At 38.6% G+C, this 26977-nt stretch overlaps 1 protein-coding gene across 2 annotated transcripts in view; it reads left to right on the top strand.

The window, feature by feature from the left end:
- Positions 1–26977, top strand: part of LOC106084005 (homeodomain-interacting protein kinase 2) — a 234983-nt gene that overhangs the window by 195045 nt on the left and 12961 nt on the right. The window contains exons 3-11 of one of the 2 annotated variants that reach the window (XM_013247385.2): positions 18801–19150; positions 19215–19535; positions 19615–19715; positions 19784–19993; positions 20062–20502; positions 20557–20863; positions 23264–23544; positions 23626–23867; positions 23934–24524. In XM_013247385.2, coding sequence (XP_013102839.2) covers positions 18801–19150; positions 19215–19535; positions 19615–19715; positions 19784–19993; positions 20062–20502; positions 20557–20863; positions 23264–23544; positions 23626–23867; positions 23934–24524 — 2844 coding nt within the window. The remainder of the gene's footprint in view (positions 1–18800; positions 19151–19214; positions 19536–19614; positions 19716–19783; positions 19994–20061; positions 20503–20556; positions 20864–23263; positions 23545–23625; positions 23868–23933; positions 24525–26977) is intronic. The other variant, XM_013247389.2, reaches the window with a different exon arrangement.

A 26977-nucleotide genomic window follows, 5' to 3' on the forward strand; every position in this document is an offset into this window, starting at 1 on the left:
TGTGGATTGTCTTCGTAATCTTTCAGATCTTCTGCGGTTTGAGGATTCGGCGTTGACATCTTGATTGTTGTTTTTGCCACTAAGCTCATTTTCGTTGGCCTGTTGGCTTGACTTTCCAGGACGTCCTCTCTTTCGTTTTGGGTATATTGGTGTTGTACTTTGCCCCTCATATGGTGTAAGGGCTGAAACGTGTAGTGTTGCTAAAGGAGTGTTGGGATTTTCCATCGTTGCAACGGTATAGGAGCTCGAGCCTTTTTTTTGGCTAAAACCACATATGGACCATCTCGTCGAGGTGTAAACTTTGATGTGATTCCATCTTTTGCTCTGCTTAGTATATGTGTTGCGATTAGAACTTTGTCACCTATTTTAATACTTTGTTGAGGTTTTCGTTTTCCATCAGCTTGATCTTTGTTTCTATCTTGCATTTTAAGTTGAGCTTCATTGGCAACTTCCAGAGTGTCTGCCAATTTCATTAAATGAGGTGTAATCTGTGGTATGAAGTTTTCTGCTGCAATAATAGCTTTAAAATCATAATGAACTTCTGTAGGGGTTCTCAAATTTCGGCCAAATGTTAAGTACGCCGGGGTGTACCCAGTGCTGTTACACTTTGCAGTGTTCATAGCAAATCTTATTGCTGGCAGCATCTTATCCCATTTTCTATGATCGGTTCCCACATAAATAGACAATTGTGTCTTCAAATCCCTATTTCTCCTTTCCACCGGATTCCCTTCTGGATGGTAAATCGGTGTAAACGTTTGAGTTATGCCCAGACAGAATGTCATTTTTTGCATTAACGCAGAGATAAACTGCGTGCCATTGTCAGTATGTAGTCTCCGTGATACTCCATATCTCAGAATGACTTCGTTTAGCAATGTCAGTGCGCAGTTTTCTGCTGTTCCCTCTTTCAATGCAAAAAGTTCCACCCATCTACTACAAATATCCTCAACTATCAGTATCCATTGGTATCCTTCTGACGTTCGGGGTAGTGGTCCAAAAAGATCTACAGCGATAATTTCGATTCGTTTGTTGCTGGATAATGTTTGTAGTAAGCCAGTTGGTTTCATGTTGGACGGTTTATATCGTTTGCACTCTTCACAGGCTTTAACGAATGCCGTAATTTCAGCTCGCATACCAGGCCAATAAAACAAAGGAGCTATACGGTTTATGGTCTTGTCGACTCCATAATGACCAGCTGTTGGGGTTTTGTGGTACTTTTCTAAAATTTCTTGGCGAAGAGATTGTGGAATTACCAGTTGACCATTTTCGGCATCTTGTTCTGAGCAAAACCTGTAAAGAATTCCATCAACCATGATGTAGCCTCGGTTTGTGTGTCTTATAACATTTTCATCGTAATTTTCAAATTAACATATTATTTTATTAAGTTCTTTATCACTCATCTATGATTTTCGAAATTCTTCAAAGCCTTTTCTAGGGAAATCAATTTCTACCACATTGCATTCGCAGTTTTCTGTACAAATTTCCCCTGCACATGGTGGTCGTGACAGAGTGTCCGCAATAATATTTTGTTCTCCTGGTGTATAATTGAAACTCAAATTATAGCTTTGTAACAGCATAGCCCATCTGGCCAATCGATCTGTTGGCGATTTTAACGAAAAAAACCATTTTAAGGGTTGGTGATCCGTCAAAATGGTAACCTCGGAACCCTCAATATATCCACGAAATTTTTGCACTGCCCATACGACAGCCAAAGCTTCTCGCTCAGTAGTGGAGTAGTTGCGTTCAGCTGGAATTGGATGGATTGGATGCCCCATGTTCTTCTCCCCCTGCAATAACACAGCCCCGATCGCATAATTGCTGGAGTCTGTTCTTAGGGAGAACTTTTCATTCTCTTTGACCTGTTGTAAGACTGGCTGCGAAGAGAGCATCTCGTTCAGCTTTAAAAAAGCTTCGTCTTCTACTTTTGTCCATTTCCATAAACATTTCTTTTTTGTAAGATTTGACAAAGGCCTAGAAATGTTTGCAAAATTAGGTATGAAGCGTCGAAACCACGAGCACGTTTGAAGAAAGGACATCATTTGCTTCAGATTTTTAGGTCTAGGACGATTCATAATGGCTGATGTCTTCTCTGGGTCAATTTTAATCCCTACTTGTGGCCTAAGTATTTAACCTCAGGTTTACAAAAGAAGCATTTTTCCTTATTAAGGTGGAAACCAATTTCCTTAAGTTTCTCAAAAGTTATGGATAGGTCTTTTAAATGCGATTCAAAGTCTGTAGAACAAATTATGATGTCATCTAAATATGCAAGTATCAGAATATTCGGGAGACCAGACCGGAATTTGTCAATAATGCGTTGGAACGTCGCAGGAGCGTTCTTTAGCCCAAAAGGCATCCTATTAAAGACAAATATTCCAAACGGAGTGGTAAAAGCAGTCTTTAATTTATCTTCTTCCGACATTCTTATCTGCCAATAACCAGATTTGAGGTCCAAAGTGGACATAAATGGTGTAGCTTTGGCAGCGTGTAGCAAGTCTTCCATACGAGGCAAGGGGTAAGTATCAGTGACAGTTATTGCATTTAACTTTCGATAGTCCACGCACACTCGAGCTGTAATGTCCTTTTTTGGAATCAATACAACGGGAAATGACCATGGCGATTGTGTTTCCTCAACAATACCTTTAGTAACCATATCGTCCAATTCCACTTTAAGCCTATTTTTCATGGCTGGGGAAATACGATATGGTGGGTTTGAAATTGGAGGATGATTACCCGTATTAATTCTGTGGACTACATTTTTTATTGGAAAACTAATGCTCTCGAACAATTCATCCTGACTTTTCAAAAAATTCGCCAATTGCTCTTTTTGAACAGCATTTATAAAATCGTTGTTATGCTCGCATATATTGAAGTTAATTGCGTTTAATTCGATGGAATCTGGTGATCTTTTTCTAGATTTCTTCAACGGTGGAAACAAGTCCTTGTTTTGTGGCATCTCAAAACTCTCCGGCAAGGTATCTCCAAAAATTCTTAATAGGCCTCCAGGTGAATAATCGCTTTGGTTAGAATATACTGACCCGATTGTTTGATTTTCTGACGACTCTGGTTGGCTGTTTGATATGAACCATGTCACAAAGTCATCAATTTCAGATGCAGAATCCTTTTTGTTATCGTGGACATCAACGTGGCCTACGCCTACACCTTGAAGTTTTGATGGTTTTTGTTTGAACTCGAAAATCTTCGAAGGCTCATCTTTAAAATGCCATGTTCTCTGGGCAAGGTCCATTACTATGCCTGACTGTTCCAAAAAATCGATTCCTAATAGCGTCCTATTATCTTCTGCATTTGGAAGACAAATAAAACGGATCCGTTTTAGGCGCTTGGGTATAATAATGTCGACAATAGTTGAGCAAACGAACTCCTTTCTTACAATACCATCAGCTAGAGTTATTTCGGCATCTACGTTTTGGAATTCGACCTCTTTTTCACGCAATTTCTTATATAAATAGTAGCCAGCAATACTCGTTCCTGCGGCCGTATCCAAATACGCCTCTCCTTTTAACCCATTTACGTTGATTTCGACAGTTGGGACGTTTCTGCCGACTATAGACGTATCAATGCTATTGAAATCAAGGAATTTTGGACTTTCCATGGTGTTTTTCTGATTGCACGTTGGACAATTCGAGCGGTAAAAGCCTACTGCCCCACAGCCATAGCAATTCAGTTTATTTTCCTCCGGTTTACCCTTCTTTTCTGCCTCAATACGTTTATAGCACACTTCTGCGGTGTGATTTTTCTTCCTGCAATAGGAACAACGAACGTACGCCTTTTCTTGGAGCTCAAAAGGTTTGTTCACTGGCTCGTTTTTATTTTCAGCCATACACATTTCAATCTATCTAGCTCTCGAGAGCAAGTCTTGAAAGGTTTGAAGGTTTTCCCTGACAATTTTCTCTCGAATTTGGGGATTAAGTTGGGAAAAAAGCATGTTTATGACAGTACTTTCAGCTAATCATTCCTTTAGTTGGGCAAATAATTGCCTCTTTCTACATATGAACATGTCAGTGGACTCGTTAATTTTTTGTTTGTCTTGGAAAATTTCCGCAAACAATCTCCAATCTGGTTTTGGGGGAGCAAGTGCGTCTCGGAGTAACTGTACAGCTTCCGTAAATGTTTTAGCTTCATGCTGTACCCCTTGCCACCAAGTCGATGCGTACCCCTCAAATAATAATGGTAAGCTAATTAAAGCTCTTTGATCAGTTATGGCCTCTGCTTCCTTAAACACCAAAATTGTTGCTATAAAATCTTCCACTTTCGATGTACTACGACCTCCATTAAATCGGGCACTACAGGAGCTAAAAGTGGATTTACGTTCGGTAAGGACCTGAAGATTTCCTACCAAGCTTTGTAATTGCCTTTCAGACAAATTGTAGTTAACCGTAATATTTTGATTGGGATTTGCAGTAGAATTTCGGGTATTGGAAGTAGCTTGTGTATTTGTAGCACGAACTGACATATCTGGGACATTTTGAGGATTTGTGGTGGAATCTTGAGTTCCAGCATCCTCGTCTCTAATGGGACTCATCATTGCGTTTAGGGAATTGTTGGTTAACCTGGGCATACCGTTGTGAAAAAAAAACCTCGATGGTCACAATGTATTTTCCTTCAAAATAAGCCTTTGTGGAATTGCTGACCGTTGATTTAATCATGACAACAAATATGTCGTAGACTGTTTTTTATAAATCTTTTGAAAACCACGTTGTTTTTCCGTTTAATTTACAACAACAACTCCTTTACACGTTTTTTTTTTTTTTTGCAAAAACAAAAAAATGCACAACACCAATACTACCTTCAGCTATTTAACGCTTTCAACAGGCGGAAAATAGCAAATCCTTTGATGATGCACGGGTGAAATTTCACGATGGGCGCCAATTGTAAGGTGAGGGCAAATCATCTTAAAGATGTTTTGAATTTTGTTTTATTTTTTATAATAATTTTTTATTTTATTCGAGAACTTGCAAGGCAGCTCGCCAGTACAGTTCTTCGATTGGTATATGCCACAATAGACACCAGGTCTTCTTATGGCTGTATACTCAATTTTATTTTATTTTTAGGGAATAGTTGTTTTTTTATCAGTGCCTTCCAAAAATGATACACAGTTCAATTTTCCTCTTTGTCTTTATTAAAAAAGAGTTGGCGAAGGAATGACAATTTTACAAACGTTGTTCCCATTTAAATAGGCTTTTCAAGAGTCATAATATTAATCCATCTTCGAATTTTACAACAACAAATTACAACAAATTATCTGCCTATTACAAAAAATGCATCACGTGTCTAACATCAAAACATATAAGTAAGAACAGAGCATACAATTACACAGGTGAGTTAAAAGAGTTCCGACAGAACGATGATCATTTGGATGTTGAGAGCATTCTTACACGAATGTAGTTACATATCACTGTATTTGTGAGATAGAGAGCATAAACATGGAGTGAGATATGCCTCTCTCGATGTTATTTATGTTTTTGTATAACAGTTTATAACAATGTAATTTGATGCCGCGGAATACATTTAACATACATAAACTTAACATAACATTTATAAATTGCTAATAACGTTGTTAAGTGGTGCTGCTACAAAATTTGATAAAAAGAATTTAACTTTTGAAATAGAAATTGCATTTTGGAACAAGTGAACTTCTTTCTTACCCCACACAAGAATGACTAAAGCTTATTGTCTATTGCTTATATTTTTGTATTAAGTTTCTATATATTGGTGCACAGTGGTCTGTATCCGTTTTGTAGTTCTTACGTTCGTCAGGTGTCAATTGTGTGCAGCATTCCTAATGTGTACCTATTTTTGTAGTTAGGTTCTTGGGCTAATATCTTGACGTCCTTGAAATTTGGTACATGTACTCGAGTTGCACAGTGGGCTGCGAGTGCAGTCTTCTGTTATAGAGGCTCATCCTTTGCCTTTTGATCAGATTTATGAGCGTTTCGTTTTTGTAGTGCCGATATATGCCATTGGGCATAAATTAGAATTGTCCCCATCGCAGACTAAAACCGTATCCTGGTTTTAGTCTTGCTAAAAAGGCTGTTGGCGGTATTGCCGCTTTTTAGTGCCAGTTGGTATGAGTCCTTGTTGTAAATGTTGGAAATACCAAATCTCTCCGAAAAGCCTGAAATATATGCTGTCCTTTTCTAAATTCTTGGTGCAAGTTCCTTCGTATCCTTGTCCTTTTTGTTCTTCGCGTGTTTTATTAGATCCGTTACCGTTTTTCTTTGGAAATCAGTTTGCTCTAATATGTTTCGAATTCTCTTCTCATATGTCGCTTATTTTGAACACCCTATCGATAAAATTTGTGTTGACTTTTATCCTCCTTGGATGCTTTGAATAGAAGTTGATGAGTCTTCCCGATGCTGTGTCTTTTTGATACCAATCGAGCTTCAATCTGTTGCCTTTCCCATGGACTACTGTGTCAAAGTAGGCTAACATGCCATTATGTTTATTGAATGAATTCAATATTCGGAGTGTGTTTTCTACTTCATTCTTGTCGATTAGGCAAAATTTGTTATCTACATATTTGGTCAAAAATCGCGGTTTGCTCGTCAGTTTATCAATACAATTGTCTAGTAGTTCCTCCATGATTATATCTGCTACAATCGGCAATAATGTATGAGACCCCATTGGCATGCCCTTTTTCTGTTCATAAAACCTGTCGTCATACATTAAATATCTGGAATCCTTTGTACATAAGTTTACCATACCTTTAAACAAATCCATTGGAATTTTTGTATTGGGTTGCCCAAAAAGTAATTGCGGATTTTTTAAAAGAAAGTAAATGCATTTTTAATAAAGCTTAGAATGAACTTTGATCAAATATCCTTTTTTTACACTTTTTTTTCTAAAGCAAGCTAAAAGTAACAGCTGATAACTGACAGAAGAAAGAATGCAATTACTGAAAAAATTTGTTAAAGCCGACTATATGAAAAATCCGCAATTACTTTCTGGGCAACCCAATATATTCTTGAATAATTGTCCATTTCTCCTTTATTTTTAATGTTTTTAGGCAACTTTTTTTTGTTAATTTTTTCTATACTGCTTTAGGATGCATAGTAGTATATATCATTATTGCAATATTCACATGATTTACTTTTATTTAAAAAAAAAATTATATATATATATTTTCATTCCATCAATGAATTTCGTTTCATTCATTTAATGAAACTTTTCATTCATTTAATGAAACAATTCTATGTAATAATGAAAAGTTTCACTGTTTGCGTGTAGTTATTATTTTTTACTACAAATGATAAAAATTAAAAAATCCAAAATTTATTTAATGTAGAAAAATGATCAAAATGTATTTTCTTTGCGATTTTTTTTCTGCAGGAAATTTGTGAATATTTTTTTAACTTTTATTTCTGTAGTAAATTTTTTAATTTTCTTTGGTGCATTTACTCCTAAGGCTGTCAGACCCATTGTGATCCCCAGCATGGAAATAAGTTTAGATCAGAAAATGAAGAGGTGTGTATCCCCAGGGTTAATTTCATTGTAACGGGCGTTACATTGTTACTGAAATATAAACATACTATCTGAGCCCATGCACTTTGCTACACCCTGAAATTGCTTTTTCAAAATACCTTTTTTTTCAATTTGTCAAGTCAAGTCGTTATTTGTTATCTACTTTCAAAATATATCATAAAAATACCACCTGGGACACATCTTTTCCACAAATCCATAGATTCTTCTTTTGTCAACCCAAATTGGAGTGCAAAATTTGTGCTCTACGACTAAAGACTTTTCATTGTAGTCTTATTTTGTCTCAAACGGCATATATTTTAATTTGACGGTTTCTTTTTATTCGTCCCGATCCCGTCTATTTTTTTTTAAATCAAATTAGTACTCTACTCCCAAAGACAGCCGATATGTACGTTTGGGGGTAGATCCCCAAGATACTTGTTCCTAAATAACATCAGGAATTTATTCATTTATTTGCGTCTCATATTGTCGCCACATACATGTCCTGCTGAAGGGCAGGACATTACCCAGATTCTTGGTCCCTATTATTAATATCAGATTCATACTCTACTGTCAAAGGCCTTTCATTCGAGTCACATATTATGCAAAACGGCCTACATGTCCTGGTGGAGTTTTTTTTGGGGAGTGGAGCGATCTCAAAAAAATTTGCCCAAAATATGTACATATACTAGATTCGTAGTCTAATCCGTAATCTGCGCCTCTCGACTTTGAAAAATATATTATTTTTAGCATTTATTGGGTTGCCCAAAAAGTAATTGTCGGTAATATAGTAGTAATATAGTCGGCGTTGACAAATATTTTCAACGGCTTGTGACTCTGTAATTGCATTCTTTCTTCTGTCAGTTATCAGCTGTTACTTTTAGCTTGCTTTAGAAAAAAAGTGCGCGAAATTTTGTTTACATTTGTTTGTTTGGCGTCAATTTTAATATGGGTACCACATGTATTGAAAGGAATTCATTTAACAAACCGAATCAACGCTTGTGACATGCACCTTAAACGCAATGAATTCGATCCGTTTTTAAAACGAATCATAACTGGAGATGAAAAATGGATTGTTTACAACAACGTTAGTCGAAAACGATCATGGTCCAAGCATGGTGAACCAGCTCAAACCACTTCAAAGGCTGATATCCACCAAAAGAAGGTTATGCTGTCTGTTTGGTGGGATTGGAAGGGTGTGGTATATTTTGAGCTGCTTCCAAGGAACCAAACGATTAATTCGGATGCTTACTGTCAACAATTGGACAAATTGAATACAGCTATCAAGGAGAAGCGACCAGAATTGGTCAATCGTAAAGGTGTCATATTCCACCAGGACAACGCTAGACCGCACACATCTTTGGTCACTTGCCAAAAACTGAGTGAGTTTGGCTGGGAACTTTTGATGCATCCACCATATAGCCCTGACCTTGCACCATCAGACTACCATTTAATTCGATCTTTGCAGAACTCCTTAAATGGTAAAACTTTCGGCAATGATAAGGCTATAAAATCGCACTTGGTTCAGTTTTTTGCAGATAATGGCCAGAAGTTCTATGAGCGTGGAATACTAAATTTGCCAAAAGATGTCAAAAGGTTATCGAACAAAATGGCAATTATATATTTGATTAAAGTTCATTCTAAGTTTTATTAAAAATGCATTTACTTTCTTTTAAAAAATCCGCAATTACTTTTTGGGCAACCCAATATTTTGTTTATCAAAGGCGGGCATAAACATTTTTAAGTCGAGAGGCGTGGATTAGGATTTTATTTTAGATACATGGTTTCTGCGAAGAATTTTCTTAGAATTTTTTGTAGTTCAGATTTTTGCTATACGATTTAAAAACCAAGAAACCCCTGGACCAAATTTTGTATATGGCAGTTGTACCTTACTTCTGTAAAAAACCTATTATTTGATATCCATTCTTATTAATTGGTAAATATATCCAGTTGACGATAGAGTGGCCTCCAGACACTTGAGGCAAAAACAATAGCAACTGTGAAAATTTCATGAATATCGGTCAGCCATATTTTTTTGATTTGAGGGTTTTTATGTAAATACAATGTATTTCAATAGATATAGATATGGTCTTCATATAAATCGATATGCCGATATGACTTTATTTGTTTACCCTCAACCATAAGATGGTGATCGCCATGTCTGTTCGTCTGTCGACTGCACGCTAACTTACAAAGAAGTAAAGCTCGACACTTTTTGCACAAATACCACTTATCAGTGTAGGTCGGTTGAGGCAAAGCAATAGCAACTGTGAAAATTTCATAAATATTGGTCAGCCATATTTTTTTGATTTAAGGGTTTTTATGTAAATACAATGTATTTCAATAGATATAGATATGGTCTTCATATAAATCGATATGCCTATATGACTTTATTTGTTTACCCTAAACCATACGATGGTGATCGCCATGTCTGTCCGTCTGTCGACTGCACGCTAACTTACGAAGAAGTAAAACTCGACACTTTTTGCACAAATACCACTTATTAGTGTAGGTCGGTTGGGATTGTAAATGGGCTAAATCGATCTATGTTTCGAAATAGCTGCCGTATAAACCGATCTTCCGATTGACTTTTTAAGCCTCCAGAGAGCGCAATTTTTACCCGATTTGTTTGAAATAGTTCTCTTGGTGTTTTGTTATGCATTATTCCAACGCTGCATAGAGGTCTACAAGCCAAAAAGTAGAAAGTAGACTTTCACATATTCAAATGCTTAAATATTTCTTCTCTTTCCAACCAGCAAATGTAACATCATAATTTGCTTATTGTTCAGAGACTGATTCCTGTTCACAACATTCCATTCCAACGTAGGTGTTAAAAAATCTTACGAGTCATTTAGTTTATCAGGTTTTTCGTATACAAAAGCCATATTCATATCGCATATTCCCCTATATGTATTTGACTTGATTTGGATTTTACTTGGAAATTTTTATATACACAGACAACAAATGTGCGATAATAACGTGAAACTAAACAAGGGGCGGCCACCGTGGTGCAGAGGTTAGCATGTCCGCCAATGACGCTGAACGCCCGGGTTGAAATCCCGGTGTGAACATCAGAAGAAAATAGGTAAAATAAGGTATCCAGCCATGTTAAAACTTCTCTAACAAGTGGTGTCGCTAAGCGGTACGCCGTTCTGTCTCTGCATAATGAACAAATTTGCATTTGCAGCTATCTAAAGTCCACAAAGGTCCATTGGCTGAACACTGTAGTGTTTTCTTCCCTCAATGTGAACTGAGTAATTTTGTTGCAGTAAAAACGTAGTCATCACTCAACAACTTTAGCATAGTTTCATTTCTGTTTCATGTGTGATTAATTACAGCGATAAGATGGGGCGAACGCATATGCATTTCCATGCCATTAGCAGTACTAAGAAGTGTGTCTGCATTCTGTAAGTGCATCATTTTCTATAGCTTGCTGTCAGATGATCGTTCTTGTGTTCATACTCTTCTCTGGTATTCATTGAAATATTTCCCATTTGAATATTGCATCAAATAAAGAGCCAGCCAGCTAGTCCACTTTTCTTTATACATCACCAGATGAACATATTTAAACGAATGATGGACGACTGGACCCGACTGCTGCTGACTGGATGTGTTACAGAAATGGACAAATGGTCTAAGAGTTTCATTTGCCAGCCGCTCTAGTACACCATGTGCGAGAATGGTTCATTGAGTTGTGGTATGATATGTGAGGTATTGCTAAGGCCATACCGAAACAATTTCTGGCCAGACTGGCATACACCAACTTTCTGACAAGAACATGAGGAAAACAGCACAAAGAACAAAGAATGGTCATAATATACGAAGCATTACTTGGATTTGCATTTCTGCTCATATATGGTATGGTACGAAGTAGAGTCCAATACGAATGTGGTGGCGCGCCATCAGTCATACACACCATACACCCAAAGCTTAGCCACCGGTCTTGCTAGGTCATTGTTAGCTCACAGTACTGTGTTGATGTACCCCCAAATACGCTAGAAATTCTCGCACAGTCATCCGAACTAATTTAAAAGTGTAGTCTAGCATTCAAGTAGCATAGAATACTACTTGAAGCTAGACAACATCAATCAGTTTCTAAGAAGTTTAATTAAAATAAAAATGGTCTGTATGAATTTTATATTAAATTAGGTAAAAAACCAAATTCGGAACTCTTTGGGTTAGGTTGAAAAGAGGGTGCAGATATTAATCCGCCCCATGCCACTATGGACATACACCTAAGCCAGTATTCGCTCTAAAAACTATGATGTAACCTCTAAAAAGAAAATCGTAAGTTAGGAATTCCGTGCTACTTACAAAATCCCTAATTGTTTTCAATGCCACTCCCCTAAGTTGGTTCATGTCTGATATTGTGTCTCCACCTAAGTACCGGTATCTGTTGGACGCGAAAGCCGGGCAATGACAAAGGAAATGCTCCAACGTCTCACTGCACTGCGGAACTCTTTAAATAAATAATCTTAGTGGTAGTAATACTGCGTCAATGCCCCGCGTTGATGGGGAGAAGGTCTAGGAATATGGATGGCAACCCCTTTTCTTCTCTAACCTCTCTTCAGATATTCTACCCTCTTGTCTTTCAGTACTGAACCAAATTTTTAAGATTCGAGCCAATGATTAGCAAGCCTAATTTAAAGATGATCAATTTTCCAACTTTTTAGGAAAACATTTTTGTATTTTAAATGGTCGGTTAAAAAATCCTCAACTTTGGGTCTTGTTATTAAAGACAAAAATCAAAAATGAAGATCAAATGACAGTATGGGTTCCGCAGAACCCCTGATGGCATTCCTGTCGGAACGTTGGAGTTGCTCTATTCACCAGTTTGGTGAGTGTAAGGTCGTTCCTTCGTTAGGATCAACTCAAAATTGGGGCCAAATGTTTGTACTTTACTTCCAAAGACCATTCATTGGAGTCGTATTTCATCCCAAACGACCAACATGTCCATTTGGGATTTTTTTAGGTAGGCTGGGCTCAACTCAAAATTGGGGCCAAATATTGGTACTTTACTTCCAAAGACCTTTCATTGGAGTCGTATTTCATCCCAAACGAGCAACATGCCCATTTGGGATTTTTTTAAGTAGGCTGGCCTCATCACTTGTCCCAAGTTTGGATACCTTCCATTTGTCCCGGCCCTCCTAGAAGTCCATTGTACTCTACTCCCAAAAGCATTTCATTTGAATGCCCGTATGGCCAAATGCCCCGTATGGCTAAAATTTCCATTTACTTTTTTTGAGGTATGCGGCAATCAGACGCTTGTCCCAAGTTTGAATATCATAGGCCTATCATTGTTCCTGGTTTCCTACGTATTCGTTCGGACTTTGTGGGCGACCCCTTCCAGACCTTTATCACAAATTTTGGTATCAAATTGGTACTCTAATTCTATATACCTTTCATTGGCGGCCATACAGTCCGGGCCGGCCTATATCTATGTTTGGGATTTTTTTTTTTATTTTTGAAGAGGAGGAGTTCGTTCCCCCAGAAACTAGGTCCGCAATAATTATATCAAATTTGAACTTTATTGTCCAATAACCCTTTTCTCCCGAACAGCCCAAATGTCCCGTTGAAGGGACCACCTCGATACTTGGTTCTTTGTATTAATATACATACTTTGCGAGGGCGGTTCGGAAATTTCTTAGCCTATCATTGAAAGAGAATATTTAGTTTTTCAAAAATATTTGTACTTTTCAATATAATCTTCTGAAACGTCGATACACTTAGTCCAACGCTTATCTAGCAATTTTATCCCTTGATTAAAATAGTTTTCCTCAAGGTCTTCAAAATAGTGGTTTACAACTGTAATTGCATCTTTATTTGAGGTAAAACGCTTGCCAGCAAGCAATTTTTTTAGATTTGGGAACAGGAGCTAAATGAGAATAATAAAGTGGGTGGTCAAGCAACTCGTACTTTAATTCGTTGATTTTAGCCATTGTTAGAGCACTATTGTGCGCTGGTGTGTTTTCTTGATGAAAAAATATTTTTTTGTGTTGTAAGCCAGGACATTTTTCTCGAATTTGTACATAGTACAATGAATTTATTGTTTTACCCTTTTGCAGATAGTCAATCAGTAAAATAACTTTGAAGTCCCAAAAAAACCGTTGCCATAATCTTACCAGCCGATTGAATTGTTTTTGCCTTCTTCGGGGCACTTCCTCCAGCTTCAGTCCATTGTTTGGATTGTTCTTTTGTATCTGGAGAATAGTGGTGCATCCATGTCTCATCAAGAGTTATGAAACGGCGCTTATAATCCATTTCATTTCGCTTAAAACGATCCAAACAAGCTTGAGAAATGTTCATTCTTATGCGTTATTGGTCGACTGTTAACAAATGCGGCACCCATCTTGCAGAAAGCTTTTTCATCTGTCGTTCTTCATGCAAAGTTAAATGGACTCGATCATTTGAGATGCCAATGATATGAGCTATTTCACGCACTTTCATTCGTCGATCATTTATTACCATGTCATGCACTTTGGCTACGATTTCTGTTGTTGTTGCTGTTTTTGGACGCCCACTACGTGGTTCATCTTAAATGCTTGTACGACCACGTTTAAATGCAGCAACCCAATTATTTACTGTTGCATATGAAGGAGCACTTTCACCTAACACATTCACCATATCATTGTGAATTTCTTGTCCCGATAAACCTTTTTTAGGTAAATATTTAATGACACAACGCATTTTTTTAATTTTTCCCATTGTAAAAAAATCGCGGATGCTTCTTTTGTGAACACCTGTTTCTATTTGAAGGAGTTGTCAGATCGAACCAAAATTTAACATGTGTTCATAGCAGAGATGGAACTTTTCAAAGCACTTAACTTAACTTTTTCTGTTTATACCGCGATTTTTGTGCTAGGCTAAGATGTTTCTGAACCGCCTTCGTACTGTCAAAGATCTAAAGTCTTTTTGAGGGATATTTTCTTCTTCGGGCGGCTGACACTTGGTTCAAAAAACCTCTATATATAGATATAAAAAAGCTACGTGACTGACTGATCAACGCCCAGCCCAAGCGGCTGAAAGTAGAATCATGAAACTTGGCACAAATGTTTGCATTGTGTCCTTGACAATATTATCGGGGAACAAGGAGATTTTTTTTAACGTACAAAATGGTACTTTCTCAACTGATTGAGATCCAGCTCTCAAAATCTGGATGCAGTTCTCCTAGATGGTATATATCGGGCAACAAGGATTTTTTTTTTGAAATTTGAACATTTAGGTACTAAAACATACAAAATTGTTCTTTCTTTACGGATTGAGCTAGAGCCCTGAAATTTGGTACGCAGGCACAATTGGCATTATATATTCATCGGGCGACTAGAAGATTTTTTTATATTAGTACATTTAGATACTTAAACTTACAAAATGATACTTTCCTTACTGATTGAGCTATAGCTTTCAAAATTTGGATGCAGTTACTCCTTAAGAGAATTTATCAGGCGACTAGAAGATTTTTTTGATATTCGTACATTTAAGTACTAAAACATACAAAATTTTAATTAATATTTTTAAAGACAAAATTCTAACCCATTGCGCCTGACCAGTTCATTCAGATTCAGTTGTCCGATTTTGATGAAATGTTATGTCTATATATTGAAACGCGTTATTGACTGATTGGATAGTTAGTTAACTAATCAACTTCCAGTCCAATCGGCTAAAGCTGGAGTCATGAAATTTGGCACGAATGTGGGTCTTAAGTTGTAGGCGCTCGATAAAACAACAACAACTAACAAGTACGAAATGTTGACTTTTAACGCAGCGCGAACGGATGGTGCTAGAATTATGATTTTTCGAAAAAAAAAAAGATTTGCTGACAAAAATTTCCCAAAATAGGGAAGTGGGAAAAATGGTACGATTAGAATTGCAATTGGTACTTTTTGGTACCTTGTTTGTTAATTGAGCTAGAACTTTGAATTTTGGAATTTAGCCAATTTGGGGTGCAGAAAGAGTTTTTGGACATTTTGGCTTAAATGATTCTTGTTGCGAAATAAAGGGGGTAGATAGAAAAAATATGGAAAATAGTAATGGAAACGGAAGAAACGTACTTTAGTACCGTATTTGGTGACATTTCGTACTTTCTATACAGATTGAACTAGAGCTCTGAAATTTAACATGTAAATTCTACTAAGAAATATATGTAGGCTGACTAAGTGAAATCATAAATTTTGGTACCAAAAAGTAAGAAATAGCTTTTTTACTTTTACAGGGGTCTTGAAAAATATATACGATAAGTTGTACTAAATATGAAATGTTGAAATCGTACCAGGATTGGAATAAAAAGTACTTAAGTGTTGAAATTGGTACTATTAAGTACTTTCTTTCTAGATGGAGCTACAGATCTGAAATTTGGGATACAGGCACACCTTGGCAGTATATAACGGACGACTAGCTGATTTTGTTGATATTTGTACATTTAGGTGCTAAAACGTACAATATGGTACTTTGATTATGGATTGAGCTAAAGATCTCGAAATTGCGATACAGCTACACCTTGACAATATTTATCGGCCGACCAAAGTTTTTTTTTTAATTCGTACATTTAGGCACTAAAACCTTCAAAATTTTCTTTAATTTTATTTCCTAAACTGCTGCAACAAAAAAATCATTTTCTTAATAATTTATGACCATTTAGCGATGAAAGCTGGATTTAATGATTTTGGCATACAATAAAACCTGCTGCCAGAAGTAGTAGGATTATTGCGATGATTTTTTTTTCTATAGAAAACATTAAAACGGGTTCCAGAAATTTCACTCCTAAGAATTCTAAGAAATTTTTTCGTTTGATTTTTGGGATATTAAAAATTGCCGACTTTTGACAAGTTAATTTTCCCCCAAAACATGACGGGAAAAAGTGTTTCAGTCAAGTTTACGCCAAACCAAATTTCATTACGATACCTCTTTCCTAACTCCAGCTAGAATTTTTCTAAGGCAGCTCTATTCTTGGGTATTTTTCGTCGTTAATGCGAACCTCGGCACACGGAGCAAGAGCCGTTGTTGTTGTATAGCGTTCGAAGCCATTAATACAACTTCCAAAAGAAATTTGCACTCTGTTAGCAATCAGTGTACATTTCAGCTCTGACCTTATGAGCAAATGTCAACGTCGATGTGCCAGTTCCTGCATCAAATAGTCACCACAATTTTCAAAAAAAAAAAAAAAGTTGATGTATCTTTACCAATTTCACAGTAACAAGAATTTTGGCAATTTTCGATTTTGAAAAAATGTGGGTTGGGCCCCCTTCCCCCCTCCCAAAATAATATTCTGGCTACGTCCCTGATGGCAGCTATTTCAAAACAAACCGATTTGGCCATTTTACAATCCCAACCGACCTACACTAATAAGAAGTATTTGTACAAAGTTTCAAGCACCTAGCTTTACTCATTCGAAAGTTAACGTGCTTTCGACAGACGGACGGACCGAAATGGCTAGATTGACTAAAAATATAATGACGATCAAGAATATATATACGTTATGGGGTCTTAGGCGAATATTTCCAGGTGTTACAAACGGAATGACGAAATTAGTATACCCCCATCCTATGGTGGAGGGTATAATAACCAGTGAAAACACGCTAAGTTCGGCCGGGCCGAATCTTGGAAATGCACCACCACCATGGATTCTGCAAAAAATTTCGGAAAACCTAATTTTTACCAAGTCGGCCAAAAATTGAAATTATAAACCGATTTAGACCATACTTCGCACAATTTTTGGTAGTCGTATCAGAACACTACGTGCAAAATTGCAGCTCCATCAAGCAACAATTGCAGCATCTAGGGGCTGAAGGATTCAAATCGGGAGATTGGTTTATATGGCAGCTTGCCATATAGTTATTGCCCGATTAAGAGCGTACTTGGCATACCAAAACAATCGGATGACAATTGCGGCTTCCAGAGTCGATCGAATACTCTATTGGGTGGCAGATAAATATTTCCAGGTATTACAAACGGAATGACAACATTAGTATACCCTATGGTGGTGGATATAAAAATCGGTGTTGAACCCTGACATTTGTAACGTTCACAGTCCCGGCTTTTCTAAAAGATTCTCAAATGTGGATGTGTGGGTGGGTTAAATTGTGAGCACCAAAAAACACACCCCAAAAAGTTTCCAAAACCGTCATCTACGACAAATTGAGCGTCTAATATGCCTGATGGGCCTCTCTCAATACGCTTCGTACTATGAAAGCGGTGTCGTATGCAGTGGGTTTCCTTCCTTCATTAAGCTCAACTCGAGAGAGAAAAAAAATCAAGTTTCAAATGTTTTATAGCAGAAAAAATCGTGCGAAAAATTGTGGAGCAGCAAAACAAATCTGCTGCAATTAACTATGAATGGATGGATGGATATTTAGCTACTTTAATATGCTCTCAAGACAATTCAAAATATTCTGATAGACTGCTACCGGTTTTTGTATCCCTTTAATAAGATCCATTTTTGTTAATTCGTTCCTACAATGGATACGAACTGCTTTGTCGCACCATGGGCAATTTCTCTTGCAAAACTTTACTCTAAAAATTGTAATTCCATGCACTGTGCCTCATTGCAAGTGCGTAGCGTCTGATTGCGACTACGTTCTACTCGCTTATCAGTGCGTTGTTTTCACTTGTTCGCCTGTTTCCCCGTCTGCCGGTGTGTTGTTCTAAGTTGTGGAATTTTTTTTTTTTCGCATTTCTATAAATTTGACTACACATTTCATTTTATTTCACTTTTAGCCGATGTTGTTGTTTGTGCTGTTTTAAAATTTATAAGACACATTTTGTTGTACATATTTTAAGAACACACAGATCCACTGAAGACAAGGGAAACGGCAACGACGCAGTGAGCTTCTTTTCCTGTTTCATGCGGCTTTTTTGTTCAAAAGAAAAACATTTTAATTCGACAGCAAATCTGCACCTTTTCTTCGTGTCTTCTGTTCCTTGTAAAGACAAATAATGACCAAAACTTTTGTTCTGCTCGCTTTGGTGGTATTGGCGACAATGACAATCAGTGTGAAGTGTGTGGAGGTAGCAGCACTTTCCGGCCAGGCCAGGCCAGGCCAGTTTATGCGAACAGTTGACGTTGAACTCATATTAGTTAGCATCGGCCAACTGTGCACAACAAGTAGACCAAGAAAGCCAAAGGAGGACTGCTTGGGAATATTTAGTAGAAGTCGTGGTGGATAGTGTTTCGGAATTTTTGGGTAAAATGCTGTTTCAAAATCTCCTGCGTAATGTTTATAAACTAGGAAAGGCCTATGACAAAGGTGGATTAGAGGACATGCTCGAGATGCTATAGCACACTCCAATGTTGTTCTGTTTTATTGACTTGACATTTTTCCTTTCTTTTTCAGAGTGCGATTGTGGCTGTTTGGATTCGGCCTCAAATTTGGTGGTGAATAGCAGCGGTGGCAACAAACCATATAGCAACTACAACAATAGCAGGGCTGGAAGCAAAAACGGCAATAGGAAAGAGTCGGCAACGACTGGTAAGGAAATCAGTGTTGGGGTCATAAGCAGCAGCACCAACGTGGCGTCCTCGGCGGTGGCCAGTAACAGCCTCAAAACGGCTCATACCAAAGTGGCTACATCGGGGGGGCACGCAAACACGCAGCCCCCCAGTAAGCGTTCCAGCAGTGGTGCTGACGGCGATTATCAACTGGTCCAACATGAAGTACTCTATTCCCTATCTGCAGAATATGAGGTATGCGATTGATGAACTCCCCTCCAACACGAACCAAGTGTAATGTGTGTGTATTCCTTTATAGGTTTTGGAATTTTTGGGTCGTGGCACATTTGGTCAAGTGGTAAAATGTTGGAAACGTGGTACCTCGGAAATTGTTGCTATAAAAATTCTTAAAAATCACCCCTCATATGCGCGCCAAGGCCAAATTGAAGTGTCGATATTGTCGCGGCTAAGTCAAGAGAATGCCGACGAATTCAATTTTGTGCGTGCTTTCGAGTGCTTTCAGCACAAGAATCATACGTGTCTGGTGTTCGAGATGCTCGAACAGAATTTGTATGACTTCTTGAAACAAAATAAGTTTTCACCATTACCTCTCAAGTATATCAGACCAATATTGGAACAGGTTAGATGGGCAGATTTCCAAAGCAAAAACAAAAAACAACCGCCTATCTCTAATCTATCTCTCTCTTGTACTGTTTTAGGTTTTAACAGCTTTATTGAAACTAAAGCAATTAGGTTTAATACACGCCGACTTGAAACCTGAAAACATCATGTTGGTAGATCCCGTAAGACAGCCCTATAGGTAAGTCGGCAGTTCTTGACGACAGTCATCAGTGATTATAACGCTTCGATGTGCGTTCTTTCTTCCAGAGTTAAAGTCATTGATTTTGGCAGCGCTTCACATGTCAGTAAAACCGTCTGCAACACCTATTTGCAATCACGCTATTACCGAGCTCCAGAAATCATATTAGGCCTGCCCTTCTGCGAGGCAATAGACATGTGGTCGCTGGGCTGTGTGGTTGCCGAATTATTTTTAGGTTGGCCTTTGTATCCTGGCTCATCAGAATTTGACCAGATCAGGTATGCGTTGTGCTATGCCTTCATGGCATTACTATCGAGATATGTCTAATTGTTCATACATCCCTTAGATACATATCACAAACTCAAGGTTTACCTACTGAACATATGCTGAATAGCGCATCAAAGACATCGAAATTCTTTTATCGCGATACGGACTCAACGTATCCCTTCTGGCGTCTAAAGACTATCGAAGAGCATGAGGCTGAGACGAATACCAAAAGTAAAGAGGCGCGCAAATACATTTTCAACTGCCTGGATGACATTGGCCAGGTTAATGTGCCCACCGATCTCGAGGGTGGCCAATTGTTGGCCGAAAAGACAGACCGCCGTGAATTTATCGATTTGCTGAAACGCATGTTAACCATAGACCAAGAGAGACGACTAACACCAGCCGAAGCCTTAAATCATTCATTTACACGCCTCACCCACCTGGTGGACTATGTGTATTGCAACAATGTCAAGGCCTCTGTACAAATGATGGAAGTCTGTCGAAGGGGAGATTACCATCCGTAAGTCCATTTTGCATTCCACTTTGCAGTTTTATAATTCTACTAAATTGTTAGAGTGCAACCAACATCGACCCTGGTGACAAATTTCGTGCCCAGTACCACGGAAAATATGACCTTCACCATAAATAACCAATTGACAAGTCAGGTTCAACGTCTGGTACGCGAACGACCGCTGGCTTATGAGGGTCTTTATCAAATCTATGGCGGACGCAATGTGGGCCGCCAATATGCACAGGGTCGCACAGATACGTTCCAACATCAGTTGGTATCGAATATCCTATGCCCGCCCTCCTATCAGGCAATGCCCAGCCCCACGAAACATGTTGTGGTTGGCAGTGCAACCATGCAACCACCTTTGCAGGTAAGTCTCACCTCGTCAAATTCAACTCGGCTAGCTAATGTATCGCTAAGAGATGCTTCAATACCATGGTATTTATTTCACCCAATGTACAGTTTATCCTCAGCAGGAAAAGGTGGCAATGAGTTTCTCTAAGAAATCCAGATGATAAGTACTTTGTCCAATGATGGATTCAATACTGCAAAGCCTTTTGATGGATACCATCTAACGGATTTTGTTGATTTCATGGAAGCACCTCAAAGTGTTTCTGTTGCGTGTGTATGTGTGTGTGTGTGTTCTATTGCTTCATGAGAAATTGGAGAACATGCTTGAGACGCAGTGTCCATTTGTATTTTAACCAACTATTTTTATTTGTGTATGACAATGACATATGTTTGTAAGAAATAAAGAAAATGCCAACTCGTGAACAACATTTTGGGCGGGAGGAAGTGTTATTAGTTATGTCAATGCGTTTTTTTTTTAGTGTGGGCATGTGCAAATTTACCCACTGAGAGGTTTCAGAGTTTCCTCCAAGTGGTTTAAACTACGGGCTGATATAACTTCAAGTTGATAGTTAATATACGCTATTATCTTGTCTTTGTATAAATGTTTGTACCATAAAGCATAATAAAGGGTGACATTTTAAGAGCTATAGGAAAGTTTTTCACAACAAAAAAAAAAAACATGAAATTCAAAAAAATTCATGAAAACTTTATTTGAATGTTTAAAGATTATTTCACGCAATTGTTGACCGTGACTGCGCCTCAAACGGTCCATCCGCTTAGTCCAATTTTAGCATACAATGTTGTCTTCCAATGCGTCAATTGAAGCGGGCTTGTCTGTATATACATGAGCTTTAACATAGCCCCACACATAAAATAGTCTGAAAGCGTTAAATCGCACGATCTAGGCGGCCAATTGACCGGTCCCGAACGTGAAATAAAATGTTCACCGAACTCTCGCCTCTCAATAAGTCCATTGTTACGCGTGCTGTGTGGCATGTGGCACCGTCTTGTTGAAACCACGTATCATGCAAGTCAAGCTCTTGCATTTTGGGCAAAAAAAAGGTTGGATATCATTTCACGATAGCGCTCACAGTTACGTTTCGATTCGCGTCATTTGTGAAGAAGTACGGTCCAATAATGCCACCAGCCCCTAAACCGCACCAAACTGTGATTTTGTCTGGATCTTCACTCCAAAATCGACAATTCTGCTTATTTTCGTATCCATTGAGCCAAACATGAGCAAGAATGAGAGCGCGATGAACTTTCTTAACAGAGCGAGTGTTTCTTCTGAGTGGTTATTCTCTGATGTGAAGGTGGTGATCATCGTCAAGCTCGTGTAGATGAGCAAGCTCGTTCCGGTCCATAAGAACGATCGCCGCGGGAACATGATGGCTATAAAAAGCGCCGATCACTCGCCTTTTCATATCGAGCATCATAGGTACTCAGTATTTAAGAAAGAGCCGGTGCCGCCCGACCTCTCACCAGAAGCGTAGAAAGGACTCTGGGGGTGGAGCTCAAAGTCCCAGCCTGTGTGGCGCTCTTGTTATCCCGTGGCGGGTTAACGTTAAAAGTCCTGCTCGTGCCACCTGGATAAACCGATAAAATCTGGTTTTAGTAATACAGGTAGTTTCCGAAGAAAAAATCTTAGTATCGCATTGCATTTCTAGTTTGACACAAAACAGGATATTATGAAGGAAGGATAAAATAAACTCTCGAGTCGAGTCTCACATCGCCACCAAAGTCCTAACAACTTCCGCTATTGCAAAAGCATCACTTTGGCATGAGCAAAGAACCGTTGGCACTTCTTATCTCGGCGTTCCCTAGATTTAATCGAAAACTTTGTGTTTCTTGATAAACAGACTTAATTCCGCCTTATGCGAATTCTCCCAAATTTAAGCTGGGCAATGATCGTTCTTTGAAGAGCTCAAGCGGCGATAAAGTCAGAAATTGGACCAATCTTTCATGGCTGTGGTTAAAAGATGTTTAAGAGGTGATTTTTTCTGGTACGCATTGTATTTCTAGTACATATCTCTGACAAAACAAGGGAATACAGTTAGTACCAAAATGTCAAATTTATTATCCCTGGTCCGAAGTTAGAGAAGAGATTTTTGCCCGATGTCAATCACTATATTACTATAATGACTGAAATACAAATTTGCCGTTATTAACATTCCGTTAAGGAACAGGGGCAAACTTCTTACATAGCAATTAGTGATGTCCGATTAAAGTTTTAAGCTCAATGTGAAAGCTGGACAACATCTCTTAAACAAACTGTTGGTTGGTTGGTGTGTGTTCTTAAACGTCCATCTCTCTTTTCTACCATAATTCCTTTTTTTTTTTTTGGTATCTTCTGGCGATATATTTACCTCGCTCTCTACGTGTGTTTGCTTGTTCAGTACATTTCATTAAAATGTTTAAGGTTCTTTCACAGCAATATGTCAATGTTCCCGTACCGGTGTCGATGGTAGAGCCAACATCTGGTCAAAGGATGCTGCTTACCAATCGCGTACAGCCTAGTGGGGTGGCATGGCCACAGACAGGACGCCAAATGGCCCTAGTGCCATCGTGGCCACAGCAGGCGCCGGCTCACTCGCTAATTGTGGATCCAGCACCATTCTTAAACGTTGAGGAAATCTACCCGAAACATTTGAATATACCTCGTAATGATCTCAAAAAGGAATCGCCCGTTCATCATTTGGTGTAAGTATAACTGCTTATTCTCATGTTTCAACATCAACAGAAATACATTTTATCCTTTCCATTCAAACCCACCACCCGCAGAAGCAAAGGCAACTCCTATCGTGTACCACGACATGACAAGAAGGAGAATCAACAATTGTCACCGGTCAAGAAGCGTGTAAAGGAGAGTTCTCCGCCCCACCAACAGCGCTACAATCGTGCATCACATGTATCTCCGCAGTTTCATAACAACCATCATAACTGTAATTATGGTAGTAGCAGCAGCAGCAACTACAGTGGTCAAGCGATTGGCGGAGCAGTGGTTACTTCCGCTTCATCCAGCAGTAAGTATTTGACGCATTATCCAGGTCAAGAGTTAGATGTGTATAATACTTGAACTTTTATTGCAGACATTGCCAGCGCCAGTGGCAGTGGTCACCATCATCATGGCTCATCGTCCAATCAACCGCATGTGATTAGCACAAATCCAGTCTATGGCAGCAGCGGTAGCCATCATATTATCAACAACTGTGGTGGCGTTGGTGCTTCTTCGGGCAACAATAGTGGCGGTGGATACCACCATCACTCGTCATCGTCGTCCTCGTCTGGAGGGGGCCAACATCACATTTCGTCACATCATGCGCAGCAACCTCAACACGCGCATCAACATCATGGGGCCATTGTTAAACAGCAAACGATAACCATACACGATACACCGTCACCGTCGGCCGTTATAACTATATCGGATAGTGAAGATGAAGGCAACGATGTTCCGGCAACAGCACCTTCGTCCAATGCAGCCCCTGTCAAGCAAAGAGCGCATGCCCAATCACAGACAACATCCTCAATGTTGCAACACTCGGCATCCTCATCGTCGTTGGGTGGTTGTCGCAACAGTGGTCACCAACATGTCCACTCGCATCAACCCAGCCAGAGCCAGAGCCATCAGCATCAGCAACAGCCACAACAACAAATGCACCATCAACAACAACAGACATATGGTAAATTAACGAGCATACCCATTCTCACCTAATGTCCAAAGTACTTACCATAAAGGATGTGGCAAATAGTGTACTAATCATTTGGGAATGCATTCAAAATTTATTGAGAAGATGGTGTTAAGACTTATTTTCTCATTATCATTGTATATTTCGGTGTTGCTTTTCACTTGTTGTACACAAAAGTCATTACACATGCATATATGACGAACCTCTTTTAGGTTTCTCTGGATTAGACCCGGTTTAAGATAATGCCACAGACAATCTTCCTAGTAGTTGTTAAAATGAGAGTGAATGAATTTTTTACGCTTTATGCTCCGCAAGCCACCATGTCTTCCCCAAACTCCACGCATGATTCAATCTCTTTCGGTTTGTGGTTTTGTTCATTATTAACGAACCGCAATCTTTTTCACCTGGACACATTAGGTTAGGTTAGGTTAGGTAAGTAAAGTGAGTAAAGGGTGTAGAACTATAAGAACTATTGTTAACAAAATGTGAACAGTTTTAGATAGTTGCAGTCCGTGACCGAATCATTTTGACAGTTTGTACTCCATTGCAATGCCACAGTAGCTATCGGGCATAGCCTCTGCCGGCGGCTGCCGGGGCGCTTCAATTTCAAAGATAGCTTGCAAAAAATCGAGTTTCATATTTAAGAAGGAGCTACTATACAAGAAACATATGCAGCCCAATTCATGCAGAAAACTCCCTGGGAATAAATAAATTTCTCCCTTGAAGGAAATCCTCCGATTCTGAACGAATATGGAGAGCAAATATTTGGGGTTGGAAATTTCGAGTTTCCGAAAACAGATGTTTTGCTTCAGCTGTTGTATTTTGGCTATACATTTGACTATTATTATTTTTTTTTTAATATAAGACTTAAAATGGCATCGCCGAATCGCATATACCCTCCACAATGGATCCCATTTTTCGAGTTCTTTTCCTGGTATCTCTTTTAAGGCAAACAAAGGATAAATGCACAGAATTGCTATGCTATTGGAGCTATATCAAGTTGTGGTCCGACTCGGACCATAATTGAATCGAAAGTTGGAGACCATAGTAGTATTCATTGTGTAAAATTTCAGCCAATTCTAATAAAAATTGCGCCCTTTAGGGGCCCAAGAAGTAAAATCGGGCGACTGGTTTATATGGGAGCTGACCGATTTAGACTTTATTTGACACGTATGTTGAAGGTCATGCAGAAGCAGTTGTACAAAATGTAAGTCAAATCGGATAATAATTGTGCCCTCTAGAGGAACAAGAAGTTAAGATCCCAGATCGGCTAATAGGACAGCTATATCAAGTTATGAATCGATTTGGACCATATTTGGCACAGTTGTTGAAAGTCATAGCAAAACACGTCATGCAAAATTTCAACTAAATCGGATAAGAATTGGGCCCTCTAGAGGCTCAAGAAGTCAAGATCCCAGATCGGTTTATATAACAGCTATATCAAAACATGGGCCGCTATGGCCCGTTTACAATGCCAACCGAGCTACACTAATAATCGGTTTATATGGCGGCTATATTAGGTTATAAACCGATTTGAACCATATTTGCAGTTGCAGTTGTTGGAAGTCATAACAAAACACATCATGCAAAATTTCAGCCAAATCTGATAAGAATTGCGCCCTCTAGAGGCTCAAGACGTCAAAATCTCCGATCGGTTTATATGACAGCATTCTTGGAACAGTTGTAGGATGTTCTAATAAAACACTTCATACAAAATTTAAGCCAAATCGGATAAGAATTGCGACCTCTAGAGGCTCAAGAATTCATGATCCAAGATCAGTTTTTATGGCAGCTTTGTCACGTCATGGACCGATTTGAACCATTCTTAATACAGTTGTTGGAAGTCGTTACAAAACACGTCGTGCAAAATTTCAGCCAAATCGGATAGGAATTGCGCCTTCTAGTGGGTCAAGATCCAAGATCTGTTTATATGACAGCTATATTAGGTTATATACCGATTTGAACCATATACGGTACAGTTGTTGGAAGTCACATCAAATAATAAGAATAGATAAGAGTTGCCTCCTCTTCAGGCTCAAGAAGTCGAGATCCCAGATCAAAACATGGACCGATATGGCCCATTTACAATCCCAACCGACCTACACTAATACGAAGTATTTTTGCAATATTTCAAGCGGCTAGCTTTACTCCTTCGAATGTGAGCGTGCTTTCGACAGACAGACGGACGTAGTTAGATCGAATGAAAATGTCATGACGATCAAGAATATTCATTCTTTATGGAGTCCTAGGCGATTATTTCGAGGAGTTACAAACGGAATAACGAAATTAGTATACCCCCATCCTATGGTGGACGGTATAAAAATTAACAGAAAGAATTATTTAATCTTAGGGTTGGTATTCTATTCTGCTTTCGGAAAGAAAAACGAACCACTGAAGCCAATAAAACCAGCAAAGATGATGCCGTCAATAGTTTCAAGTTTTTTTTT

The sequence above is a fragment of the Stomoxys calcitrans genome, chromosome 1, assembly GCF_963082655.1.
Source record: "Stomoxys calcitrans chromosome 1, idStoCalc2.1, whole genome shotgun sequence".
Classification (NCBI taxonomy): domain Eukaryota; kingdom Metazoa; phylum Arthropoda; class Insecta; order Diptera; family Muscidae; genus Stomoxys; species Stomoxys calcitrans.